This window comes from Pavona decussata, unplaced genomic scaffold (genome assembly GCF_977016875.1).
Source record: "Pavona decussata unplaced genomic scaffold, jaPavDecu1.1 SCAFFOLD_642, whole genome shotgun sequence".
NCBI lineage: Eukaryota > Metazoa > Cnidaria > Anthozoa > Scleractinia > Agariciidae > Pavona > Pavona decussata.
Window position 1 is genome coordinate 1 of NW_028145874.1, and position 12840 is coordinate 12840.

Below are 12840 nucleotides of genomic sequence, written 5' to 3' on the forward strand. Positions count from 1 at the left end.
CACATTTGGAGGCATTTTTGGTCAATTAATCGCCAAAATAAATGACCCGTCCTTTTCTTTCCGTCAAATTTCTTGAATACTGTCCATAATAATTTTCAAGGTGGCCTCCAAAAACCATTTCTTTGGCAAATATATTAACTTAGCAGAACGATTCTTGAAAAGTACGAGAAAATTTAATTAATACTCATTTAGTCCAACTAAGGCTTGTTTTTGACTAAAAATAGATCACGCCAACTTGAGGTTCTGTTGGTTAAAAATTCACAAGAAATTCATACCCATTTTCTTTTCAATCAGTGTGCCCAAATATGACAACCCTGAATGAGACATCAGGAGTCATCACCAGTCCCTTCTATCCAAGATATTACCCAGACTACCAGGAATGCCGCTGGCAAATCACAGCAAGTAAAGGAAACCATGTCGTAATGATCATCGAAGAAATGTCCATTCAACGTTGCGGACAGAGATGCACTTGTGATTATCTTAAAGTTCAAAATGGCCTCTCTTCCGATGGTTACAATGATGGAAGAAGATGTGGTTACCGTACAGTAATATATTACTCGATATCTGAGAGCCTGACGGTGCTGTTTGTGTCCGATGGTGGTTACTGGAGGGGGTATCGTGGATTTACGGCAACTTATATTGAAGCAAACGACACTTCCTTAATCCCTGGTGAGTAGAAAAAAAAGAAGAAGGGAGAGAGCAAACTCTCATTGCTGTGACAAGTTGCAAAGCATTAATCAAGTACTATTTTCCGTAAATTTTTATGAGCTCATTAGCAGTCGTTGTATACAGCTGTTTCGACAAAGGTTGTCCAAATAAAGCGTTAAAGCGTACGCGACTCTGTGGTCCGTATCATTAACAATCAAACTTAGTTACAGGGAGCTCGAAAATGGCGAGTGTTAAGTTTCAGGATAGTTGCTTTTAAATAAAATAATACAACATCCGTCTATTATTTCTTAGAGATACTTAAAAAGACAACATACAATTTTCTGATACTTTTCTGCTGCACAGCAAGAGATGGAAACACGGCTTTAACAACACAATTGTGATTAAAATTTACCAAAAGTTCTCGAAATAGATATGGCTTCAAGATTTAGTTACTTTGTATAGAGGAATTGAACATAAGTCCCGTTCTTTAAAAAGAAGGGTCTTACTGGTATTTTTGTTCGTTTTCATTGTCTTTATTTTGCTCTTTTTTCTCGTAATTATATTGCAGTTCCCTTGCAGTGTCCAGTATAATAATTAGAAAACCATATTTAAAGCTTACAAACGGGAAGAAAATTGTCACACAGAAAGCTGAGAAACTAAAAATGAAGGAATAAATACAGAAATAAGAAAAAAAAAATAGTTGGCGATCAACAAAATCTAAAAACCTACAAATACATCAAATATCACACAAGAAACCGAGGCAGAACCAAAAGTATTTTACTGCAAACGAGCACGTGGTACAAATGTCCGTTGAAATATACGTGGAAAAGGCGAACAAAATTGAAGACAAAATAATAAAAAAAATATATTATAAGTTATTTCCTTGACAGAATTTAATTCCTCCTCTACAAACACTGTAACACCGAGAACACTATACAATCAAAATAAGAAAACCATACTGGCGATTAACGACAATTTAGTTAAGGAATTATTAACCCTTTTCATCCCAACAACACATATATGTGACGAAAACACCGTTCTTGCTTCTATGAATTGCTCCTTGTTTAACTGAAGCTACAACGTCATGATAATGTGTGAATGACACCAGCTGATGTATATTTCCATCATCAAACCCAGCAAACCGACTACGCTTCCCGATTTTCGCTGCATATCACCGTTCGTTTGGCAACAAAGTCCTAAATGCCAATTGTTCGGCCAAATAATAACATCAAAAATTACACTTATTTATCGTCAATGTTTAATCCAAATAATTTGTTCAAAAATGAAAAGTCTATATTTACAGCAAACCTCAAGGTCAGACCTTGGTATCTGACTGGAAGTTTTCCTCTCAACACTTTCCGAGGGCTATACTTCAGCCATTTTATCAGACCCAGTCTTGCGTATCTCACGTTGCCTCGTTTACGCCCGAAAAGAATTCTGGGTAATTCAGCCATAGCGCGAGCGTAGAACTCCTGCTCTTTCCATTTCATAGTTTTTTTTATAAGTGTCGAGCCACCCAGTACCACCAGCAAAATTTCGAATCCATTGAATATTTTACTACTCCAAACTCGCCCAAATTGCCTTGGCAGGTCCTGGAATCCATCCACAAAACGGCCAGAGAGGCAACTTCACTCGTGGGCCTCCATGACTGCTACACAGCATGTTTGGCGACTCAGTCAGCATGAAATCACCTCTCACCTCTGTTTTCTTTCAGAGGATTGCCTCTACCCACATTCCAGCTTAATGATGCCAGAATGGGGGTTTCTGCAGAGGAAAATGGCTCGAAAAACACTTATAAAGCGATGATTTTACCACATTCGTGCTCGTGCACTCGCTCGAAACAAACAACAACCGTCACTTGCATCACGTGACAATTTAGCCTGAGCCCACAGTTTCTTAAGACCGCAGATATTTTTATTTCATCTCCATTTATGGAGAAATTAAGTGGCTCAGACTATTTATTGCCAAAAAGTCATTGAAAAAAATACCACACACCTGGTAGTTAAAGGGTTAAAAGGCTTTTGAAAATAGAAGTCGTGTGGAACTGAGGGCCGTAAATGCCTGAATTATGCTGCTTATTAAGGCAATGACATTTACTAGTTTGTGCTTACTACGACAAGGAGCGGATAACTCAATCCAGTGGATAATTCGCCATCCAACAGATAAAATGAACTCTAACCAATACATTTTATTCCCTGGAGAGCGACTTATCCGCTGGATAGAGTTATCCCGGCGCTCTTTGAACAACTAAAGCTCGCTAATACGTTTGCTTTCCACCACAGCTTGTAGCTCTGGAGACATTCTTACTGGATCAAGTGGATTCTTTGCGAGTCCAAACTTTCCAAACAACTTCCCTCAATACAGCATATGTATCTGGAATATCACAGTTCCTAGTGGCTACATCATCAAGCTGACTTTCCACCATTTTCAGTTGGGTGGATATCAATACAGTGCTCGTGTCACCATCACAAATGTAGCTTCAGATGATAACAGACAACCATTTCAGCTGTATGGTCCGTCTATTCCTTCTCCAGTGTACTCTGTGGGGAATTCAATTCAAGTGATATTTTCTACATCAACTGAGCAGTTTTCAGGGTTTAATGCCTCTTACACGGCCGTTACTTATGACTCAGGTAAACCTTCTTCCATACAGTCCCTTGTCTTCATCATATTATCCTTGTTTGACTTGTTGCAACGTATTGTTAGTACATAGAAATGGAGAGGGCCTCATGCCGAAATAATTTTTCAAAGCATTATAGACATCATCAAAAGCACACAATTATTCAGTGTGTAGCCACTGCCATGGATTGTAAATAGCATTGAGTGTTAGTGGCTGCCTGAAGAGTAAAGGAGAAATCAATATTTTTCAAAATCTGCAATATGGAATCGAAATTAATGTAATTAAGTGTTAGTTAGTCTGGCAAGTTTGTTTAAGTATTTTCCTTAACCCTGACTGTGATTTTCAATATTATGATGGCAAGGCTAAGAAAAGTTGAAAATGCTGGCTAAAAACTGGTCCAAGGGTAGTTCCTGGTAAAAGTTATATATATATGTATTTAACGCTATGCGTTGTATGGGGTTCTATAGGCCTTAACCATTAATCAGATTGAGAGGGATTTTTGGTCAATTAATCGCCAAAATAAATGACCCGTCCTTTTCTTTCCGTCAAATTTCTTGAATACTGTCCATTATAATTTTCAAGGTAACCTCCGAAAAGCATTTCTTTGGCAAATATACTAACTTAGCAGAACGATTCTTAAAAAATACGAGAAAATTTAATTAATACTCATTTAGTCCAACTAAGGCTTGTTTTTGACTAAAACAGATCCCGCCAACTTGAGGGTCTATTGGTTAAAAATAAAAATGAAATTCATACCCCATTTTTCTTTTCAACCAGTTTGCCCAAATTTGAAAACCCTGAATGAGACATCAGGATTCATCACCAGTCCATTCTACCCCAGACATTACCCAGACTACCAGGAATGCCGCTGGCAAATCACAGCAAGTAAAGGAAACCACGTCGTGATGATCATCGAAGACATGTACATTCAACGTTGCGGACAGACATGCAGTTGCGATTATCTTGAAGTTCAAAATGGCCTCTCTTCTGATGGTTACAATGATATAAGAAGATGTGGTTACCTTGGATCAGTGAGATATTACTCGATGTCTGAGAGACTGACGGTGCTGTTTGTGTCTGATGGTCATTACACCAAGTATCATCCTGGATTTAAGGCAACATATATTCAAGCAAACCACACTTCCTCAATCCCTGGTGAGTAGAAAAAAAAAGGAGGGGGAGAGCAAACTCTCATTCCCGTGACAATTTGCAAAGCATTAATCAAGTCATATTTTCCCGTAAATTTTTATGAGCGCATTAGCAGTCGTTGTATACAGCTGTTTCGACAAAGGTTGTCCAAAAAAAAAGCGTAAAAGCGTACGCGACTTTGTGGTCCGTATCTTGACAATCAAACTTAGTTACGGGGAGCTCGATAATGGTAAGTGTTAAGTTTCTTGATAGTTGTGTTAAAATAAAATAATAAAAACACACACCATGCATTTTTCTGATATTTTCTGATGCGCAGCAAGAGATGGAAACACGGCTTTAACAATACAATCGTGATTCAAATTTACCAAAAGTTCTTGAAATAGATATGGCTATAGGATTTAGTTACTTTGTATAGAGGAATTGAGCATAAGACTGGCCTTCTTTGAAAAGAAGGGTCTTACTGGTATTTTTTGTTCGTTTTTATCGTCTTTATTTTGCTATTTTTTTCTCGTAATTATACCGCAGTTTCCTTGCAGTGTCCAGTATAATAATTAGAAAACCATATTTGAAGCTTACAAACGGGAAGAAAATTGTCAAACAGAAAGCTGAGAAACTAAAAATCAAGGAATAAATAGAGAAATAAAAAAAAAATAGTTGGCGATTAACGAAATCTAAAAACCTACTAATTTCACACAAGAAACCAAGGCAGAACCAAAAGTATTTTACTGCAAACGAGCACAAATGTCCGTTGAAATATGCGTGGAAAAGTCGAAAGAAATTAAAGACAAAATAATAATAATAAAAAATATATTGTAACTTATTTCCTTGACAGAATTTAATTCTTTCTCTACAAACACTGTAACACTGTGGACCTATATAATCAAAATAAAAAACCATAGTGGCTATTAACGGCAGTCTAGTTAAGGAATCATTAAAAGGCTTTTGAAAATAGAAGTCGTCTGGAACTGAGGGCTTAAATGCCTGAATTCTGCTGCTTATTGAGGCAATAACATCTACTAGTTTGTGCTTACTACGACAAGGAGCGGATAACTCTATCCAGTGGATAAATCGCTATCCAACAGATAAAATGAACTCTAACCAATACATTTTATTCCCTGGAGAGCGACTTATCCGCTGGATAGAGTTATCCCGGCGCTCTTTGAACAACTAAAGCTCGCTAATACGTTTGCTTTCCACCACAGCTTGTAGCTCTGGAGACATTCTTACTGGATCAAGTGGATTCTTTGCGAGTCCAAACTTTCCAAACAACTTCCCTCAATACAGCATATGTATCTGGAATATCACAGTTCCTAGTGGCTACATCATCAAGCTGACTTTCCACCATTTTCAGTTGGGTGGATATCAATACAGTGCTCGTGTCACCATCACAAATGTACCTTATTTTTCTGATGACAGACAACCATTTCAGCTGTATGGTCAGTCTGTTCCTTCTCCAGTGTACTCTGTGGGGAATTCAATTCAAGTGATATTTTCTACATCAACTGAACAGTTCTCAGGGTTTAATGCCTCTTACACGGCCTTTACTTATGATTCAGGTAAACCTTCTTCCATACAGTCACTTGTCTTCATTATAATAGGTGTGTGAGTCGTCAAAAAGTTTACGATATTTCACGATATTTCAATTTATATTTAACATAATTCGGGATAATGAAAGAAAAGGAAAACAAATTTGTAAAACGAGTAGTTCTTTACCGGGGATCTGAAAACTATGTAGCGCTCCTATGATTACAAGCAGCTTTCCTAACTTCGGGCGATGGGTTATGAAGTTCGTATGTATGTCATTAAAAATCGGACTAAAAAATTGGGGGCATGACGAGTGTCAAGTTTCAGAATAATTGCATTAAAATTTAAAAATAAAGGCACACTATACACCATTACAAATATAGCTTCAGATGACCGCAGACAGCCATTTAATCTGTATGGTCAGTCTATTCCTTCTCCAGTGTACTCTGTGGGAAATTTAATTTAAGTGATATTTGCCATATAAACTGAAGAGCGCCACGGAAGTAATGCCTCTTACACGGCCAACACTTTTGCGGGGAGGCCGTCATGCTACCATCATCTTTGAAAACATTATAAACATAATGAATAACGCATAATAAGTGTTGTTCAGTGTCTTTCCTCTGCCGTGGGTAAATAATAACACTGTATGTTGACTGGATGCCCGAAGAATAACCTTTAAAATTTGCAAGATGGAAATTACTGTAATGTAAGAGTTACTTTGATAGTTTTAGAGAAAGTGCTAAAGTATAAAGGTCCCTGTCTGAGATTTCCTGACTGCAGTAACCAACAGTAAGATGGGAAGACTTGGAGAAAAAGGTTTTAAAAAGTCCTGATAATTAGTCTGAAGGTTCTTCCTGATACAAGATATATGCGTATCAAGAGAAGTATTTAATGCAAGGTGCATCCAAAATTTACAAAAAAATACTAATAAAACAAAACAACAACAAAAAAATTAGCTTTTGAAATATATTATTTTTTTAAAAACAGTTGAGATTATTAGAAAGTATAGGAGTTACTCTATTATACCAACGCTTGTCGTGCCTTCTTACATTGCGCTAGATAATACATCAAACGCGAGGAAAAGTGTTTCGTTCTATTTTCAAACACCTCGTACTGGGTTGAAAATGATGTGGCAGTCGAGATTTTTTTTATCAACCTCGAAGTGTTTTGGAAAAGGGGTTAAACAGTCTTTCGAGTGTCTCAAATCATTGATAATTATTGGAGAAATTTAAAACAAAAGTTAACCAAATTTTATGATAACTAACACCGAATTTCAAGCCTTCCTCACGGTAGTGATTCCTTTTTTTTTTACGAATAATGCATGAGTTTGAACCTCTGTAGATACTATTTTTGAAATTTTAAGGTCAATTGAGGGTGACTAAAAAACCTGTTCTTTTCTTTTCCTAAAATTCCTTGAAAGCTGCAGATAATGTTTTCCAAGGTAGCCTCCGAAAAGTATTTCTTAGGAAAAAATATCTGTTTTTTTTTTATTTCATTTTTCAAGCCTGGACCACGATTCTCGAAAACTAAGAGCAAATTTCATCAATACTCATTTATAGAAACTATGACTTAGGTGTTGGCGTAAGCAAACCACGCCCATTGTCGCATGACCGAAATTTAATTTTATTGGCACCCAAGTAGACTTTTGGGATTGTTGGTCTAAATTATTGCTGGAAGCAAAAAAATCTGTCGAGAAAATACATCTGACATTATCTACAAGCTTCCCTGCTGCAAAACCCCTAACAAGTAAGCTAACGTAACTGACTGGATACTTTTCACACAAGTTTAAATTGTGAGCATATAGATGAGAGCTGTTAAGCAGCTAACATCTGATGTCAGTTTATTGCACGGTACGAGCTGGTTGTTAGTCAGTTTCTGGTTTTCTCAGTTTTTCAACAAAATCTTGAGGTGCAATCTTCCCAATGAAAATTTTTTATCAAAGAGTATAGTGTATTGACTTGCCACCGTTTGACCATGTTTTCATTCACCACCAAAATGTCCTTGCTCGGACATAAATAACTGGCATAAGTCTAAAGAATAAGGTTTCTAGTGAGGTAGATACTGAGCACTATTTTGCCTTGGTGATGTGTATTATGCTTTACAAGTTGTCTGTAACTTTTTAGATCGTTTGATTTTCGCGATGAAGTATTTAATAAATTGAGAAGTTAGAATTCGTTTGCCAGAGCCTTTTTTTTCCAGTCCTGAAAATTTGGACGCACACAAGACTCACCGGAATTATAAAAACTGATGATGCCTTGCTGGAGGCTAGGTAGTCATGAGTGATTCTTGGCTGCCGGTCACACGTTCAGCTGTAAACAGATATATAGATATGACTATCTTAACATCTTAAAATCTTTCCTCCATAAGGAAAGATTGCGTGACGAGCCCAAAGAGCGTGTTCGAGGGAGGCTAACATTTGCAGCGTTTACAGAAATCGCTTTATCTGATCCTACTACAAAGCCTTTAGCCAAAGTGCACGTAATTGCGTTATACTTCTCACGCAACTTTTAATACTTTCTTTTTTAAGGCGGTTGTAACTTTTTGAGATCCCTAATTTGGTCAATAAATACGTAACTCTCATCTTTTGACCAAACGATGTTTGTGTGTACTTTATAAAAGTTAGAATGGAGTTACATAAATATACTTAAAAGTATATTGCAAAGAAAGTGACATTTATTTTTTCTTGCAATTATGAAATCGAGAGTGAAGTTTATGTATGAAAGGTCAAAAATTCGGGAAAACATTGTAAAAAATGTAAAGTTTACAGTTAAATGTGTGTTGTATTGCAGTGTGTTCAAAGTTGGCAATACTGAATGAGACATCTGGGGTCATCACCAGTCCTTTTTACCCCAGAGAATACCCAGTTAATCAGAGATGCAGCTGGAAAATCATAGCAAAGAAAGGAAAACGCATCAATTTGGTCATCGAAGACATGGTTGGCTGGTGGCATCCGACGTGCCGTTATGGCTATCTCAAAATTAAAAATGATTCTTATTACAGTAATTCGTCAAGTGGGAAAATATGTAGATATCTGAATGGAACCGTATTTTCATCTGTCGGGAACCTGATAGTTCTGTTCGTCTGTGGGTACAGCAGAGATCTTGGATTTAAAGCTGCTTACCACCAAGTGAACTCTCACACCGTCTCGACTGGTAAGGAAAGCAAACAAATTTGATTACGTGAGTCAGTGTGTGCTAGAAGTGTTGACAGTTAAAAAAATGGGTTTCATATAATCTACTAAAAAGGACAATTTTCACAATGAGAGGGGAGTTTTTCTCTTTTTTTTTTGGAAGGGGGGGGGGGGGGACTTTCGTTGGAAAAGTTCTCACTGGCTTCAAATAAAACAGTTAAACGGACTAAATCAAAACAACAGCAAGAACGTAAACATGTTAGGTCAAGGGAGGCAGAGAACCAGAAACCTATTTTCTATATTATACTTTGTTTTCTTCCTTTAATATTGTTATTAGCCATTTTTTCTTTAATTTTACCCCATTTGTCATGACAGCTCAAGTGGACATACAATACAGATTCATGATAAATGAATTATAGTTAGTAGAGGGATGATGAAATGGACAAGTATATCTTTGATGAGCTTATAATGAGGAGGAGATCTCACAAATAATTCCCTACAGCTGCATTCTTTGCGACAAAGATTACACGGGCCAACCACTTTTCTTTTAGAAAACAGGATAATCATAAAAAAAGGTAAAAATTGTTCTCTGGAGGTTATGTATTGTACTCTGGATGGGGTCCCATTCGTTTCCCACAAGGTCTCTGATGGGTTCCATCTTTAAGCACATGCAGTTTGCTGTTGGCAGATGTTGCCCGTAACCTTGGTTTGGATGGTCCGTTAGAAAGCGTGCTGTTAAATGGAATTCAGTAAAACATCAGAACTGTTGACAAGGCGTGTAAGTTTACAAGTCAGTCCATTGAACGACCTTGGTAATCGATTTGATGTGAATGGAGTCCTGGTAGTTGATCGCCTGAATGTACCTGAAAGAAAGGTGGAACTCAAGGAGTTACAGGAGAAATGGCCACACCTGTTGGACTTAGAGTTGACTGAAGTTGCTGGAACACAGGTCACTCTACTTCTAGGCAGCGATGTCCCAGAGGTTATTGTGCCACTGGAAACCCGAAGTGGACCGAAAGGGTCACCAGTTGGAATTCGTACTGAACTTGGGTGGGCTATTACTGGCCGCCTACCTGGTTATATTCAAGATAGTGAGTCAGTTTGAAAGGTTCATGTGGTGACTGCGGATGAAGAGCTCCATAAAACAGTGAAATCTTGGTGGCGGACTGAGAACTTGAGACTATGACTATGATACCCATCATTCAGTTGAGGATGCAAATGTCATGAAGTTTCTGAATGAGAAAACCCGAAAGGTGGATGGTCGATATGAGGTTCCGTTGATTTGGAAAGATCAGAACATCAGACTCCCTGACAACCGCATTGTGGCAGTCCATCGTCTTAATGTTCTGGAAAGGAGACTCCAACGTGATCCTGAGTTAGCAGCTGCCTATGAGAAAACCATCAGCTCAGACTTAGAGAAAGGCTACATCAAGAAGCTGACTAAGGAAGAAGCAAATGCACGTACCGTGAAGTACAAATGGTACCTGCCTCATCACCCTGTTCTAAATCCCAGTAAACCTGGAAAGGTTAGACGAGTATGTGATGCTGCTGCTAAGTTTCAAGGCTCATCACTAAACAGTCATCTTCTGAGTGGTCCAGACTTGATGAATAATCTTGTGGGAATTTTCATGTGATTTCGAGAGGATCGGATTGCAATTTCTGGAGACTTCGAAGCGATGTTTAATCAAGTTGCTGTCCCGCCAGAGGATCAAGTTGCCCTTTGTTTTCTGTCGCGTTAATCACCTGGATCTGAAGCAGAAGTCTATTAATACCAGCGTCACATCTTTGAAGCCAAGTGTGCACCAACTTGTTCTAACTATGCGCTTCTTAGAAGAGCAGAAGAAAATAACTGCAGCTCCAACTGCTGCCCTTACAGTAAAGCGAAACTTCTACATGGATGACTTCTTCAAGTCCGTGGAATCGAGCAGCGAAGCTCTGAAGCTGCAACAGCAACTAGTTGCAATGCTGAAGCTTGCAGGATTTAACTTGACCAAATGGATCTCAAATGAGAAGGAAGTGATCGAGCGTATATCAGTATCAATGAGAGCTCCCTCTGTAAAGGTGGTTGAGGAAGAAATTGTCATGCCTGTGGAAAGTGCTCTTGGTGTCATTTGGGACACTAACTCTGACTGTTTTGTCTACAAGGTGGTTAAAAGGGACTTGGCAGACACGCGACGCAAAATTCTGAGTCTGATAGCATCATTGTTCGATCCAGTTGGGTTCCTGGCTCCATTCCTGGTGCGAGCAAAAATCCTTCTTCAACAAGTGTGGCAGTTTGGTATTGGCTGGGATGATGCACCACCACCAGAATTCCTCATAGAGTGGTCCAAATGGCAGTAGGAACTGGAGGGGCTTTCAGAATTCTTCGTTCCCCGTTTTTATCGTCATGTTGTGAACAATCCATCTGTTATTGAGCTGCATGTATTTGGAGATGCCAGTGAACTGGCATTCTGCTCATTAGCTTACTTTAGATTCAGCTATGCCAGTGGAACTGTGAGATGTGCCTTTGTTACAGCTAAGACGCGAGTAGCACCAAGGAAGCCATGGAGCATTCCTAAGCTTGAACTGCAGGCCGCAGGGACGCAAGGAACATGATTACAACATTGATTATAAATACCTTTGGACTGACAGTAGCACTGTATTTCAGTGGATTCGTGGAGAGTCAAAGCGCCACCCCGCATTTATCGCTAATCGAATTGGTGAGATTCTGGACACGACGGAACCCAGTCAATGGAACCACTGTCCTGGTCCATTAAACCCTGCAGATGATGGTAGCAGGGGACTACCGGTTAGGTCGATCGGGTCAGAGAGCAGGTGGCTAAATGGTCCTGCCCTCCTGCATCTCCCTGAAGAGAAGTGGCCAAAGGGGAATTAAAAACTTGAAGCCTCTAACCGACCTATGAATGACCTGAAAACACAAGAAATGGCATTAAGTTGGACTGGTGCAGTGCAAGATTCAAGGCGCAAATTCATTTCTTTGGATAAGTACTCATCCTTGACGCGACTTCTCAGAGTAACTGCCTTCAGTTTTCGGTTTATTTACAACTGCAGACGCGCAGTGGCTGAACGTCGAATTGGTCTGTTGTCAGCTGAAGAGTTGGAGCAAGCTCGGAAATTCTGGATCCGCAAGGCTCAAGTAGAGTCCTTTCCCCAAGAGGTTGCCACTCTCAAGAAAATTCTACCCATTTCAAGCAAGAGCAAATTGGTTTCTCTTTCACCCTTCTTGGACGAAGAAGGAATGGTTCGTGTTGGTGGTCGGATTGAGAGAGCCAATATACCATATTCTGGCCGCCACCCTTTGGTGTTGTCACCTGAGCATGAGCTGAGTCGTCTTATTGTCATAAACTGCCATGCGAAGCTTAAACCTGAAGGCGTTAAACATGTCCGAAAGGAATTAAGACAACAGTACTGGATTCTGCGCTGCCGTGCAACAGTACGAAAGATTCTATATCAGTGTTCTTATTGCAGAGGGCGAAGAGCAAAACCAGAAGCACCATTGATGGCTGGCCTTCCCTCTGATCGTCTACAAGTTGCACCGGCATTCTCGAAAGTTGGAGTAGATTTCTTTGGTCCACTGAAAGTGAAGCATCTCAGGAAGCAAGAAAAGAGATATTGTTGCTTCTTTACTTGTCTCGTGACTAGAGGTGCGCATTTGGAAGTTGGGCACTCTTTGTCTATTGACTCCTTCATCATGTGTCTTCGACGGTTTATAGCAAGACGAGGTAAACCAACTGTCATCTATTCTGACAATGGAACAAACTTCATGGGA

The 12840-nt window shown here is 39.1% G+C and overlaps 1 protein-coding gene across 3 annotated transcripts in view; it reads left to right on the top strand.

The window, feature by feature from the left end:
• The first annotated feature begins 288 nt into the window (after positions 1 to 288).
• LOC146449105 (cubilin-like) overlaps positions 289 to 12840 on the top strand; it is a 132777-nt gene continuing 120225 nt past the window's right edge. For 2 of the 3 annotated variants that reach the window (XM_085102014.1, XM_085102015.1), the window contains exons 1-4: positions 289 to 669; positions 2931 to 3281; positions 4046 to 4423; positions 5620 to 5973. In XM_085102014.1, the coding sequence (XP_084958140.1) occupies positions 306 to 669; positions 2931 to 3281; positions 4046 to 4423; positions 5620 to 5973 (1447 nt within the window). In that variant the 5' untranslated portion in view covers positions 289 to 305. The remainder of the gene's footprint in view (positions 670 to 2930; positions 3282 to 4045; positions 4424 to 5619; positions 5974 to 12840) is intronic. The other variant, XM_085102016.1, reaches the window with a different exon arrangement.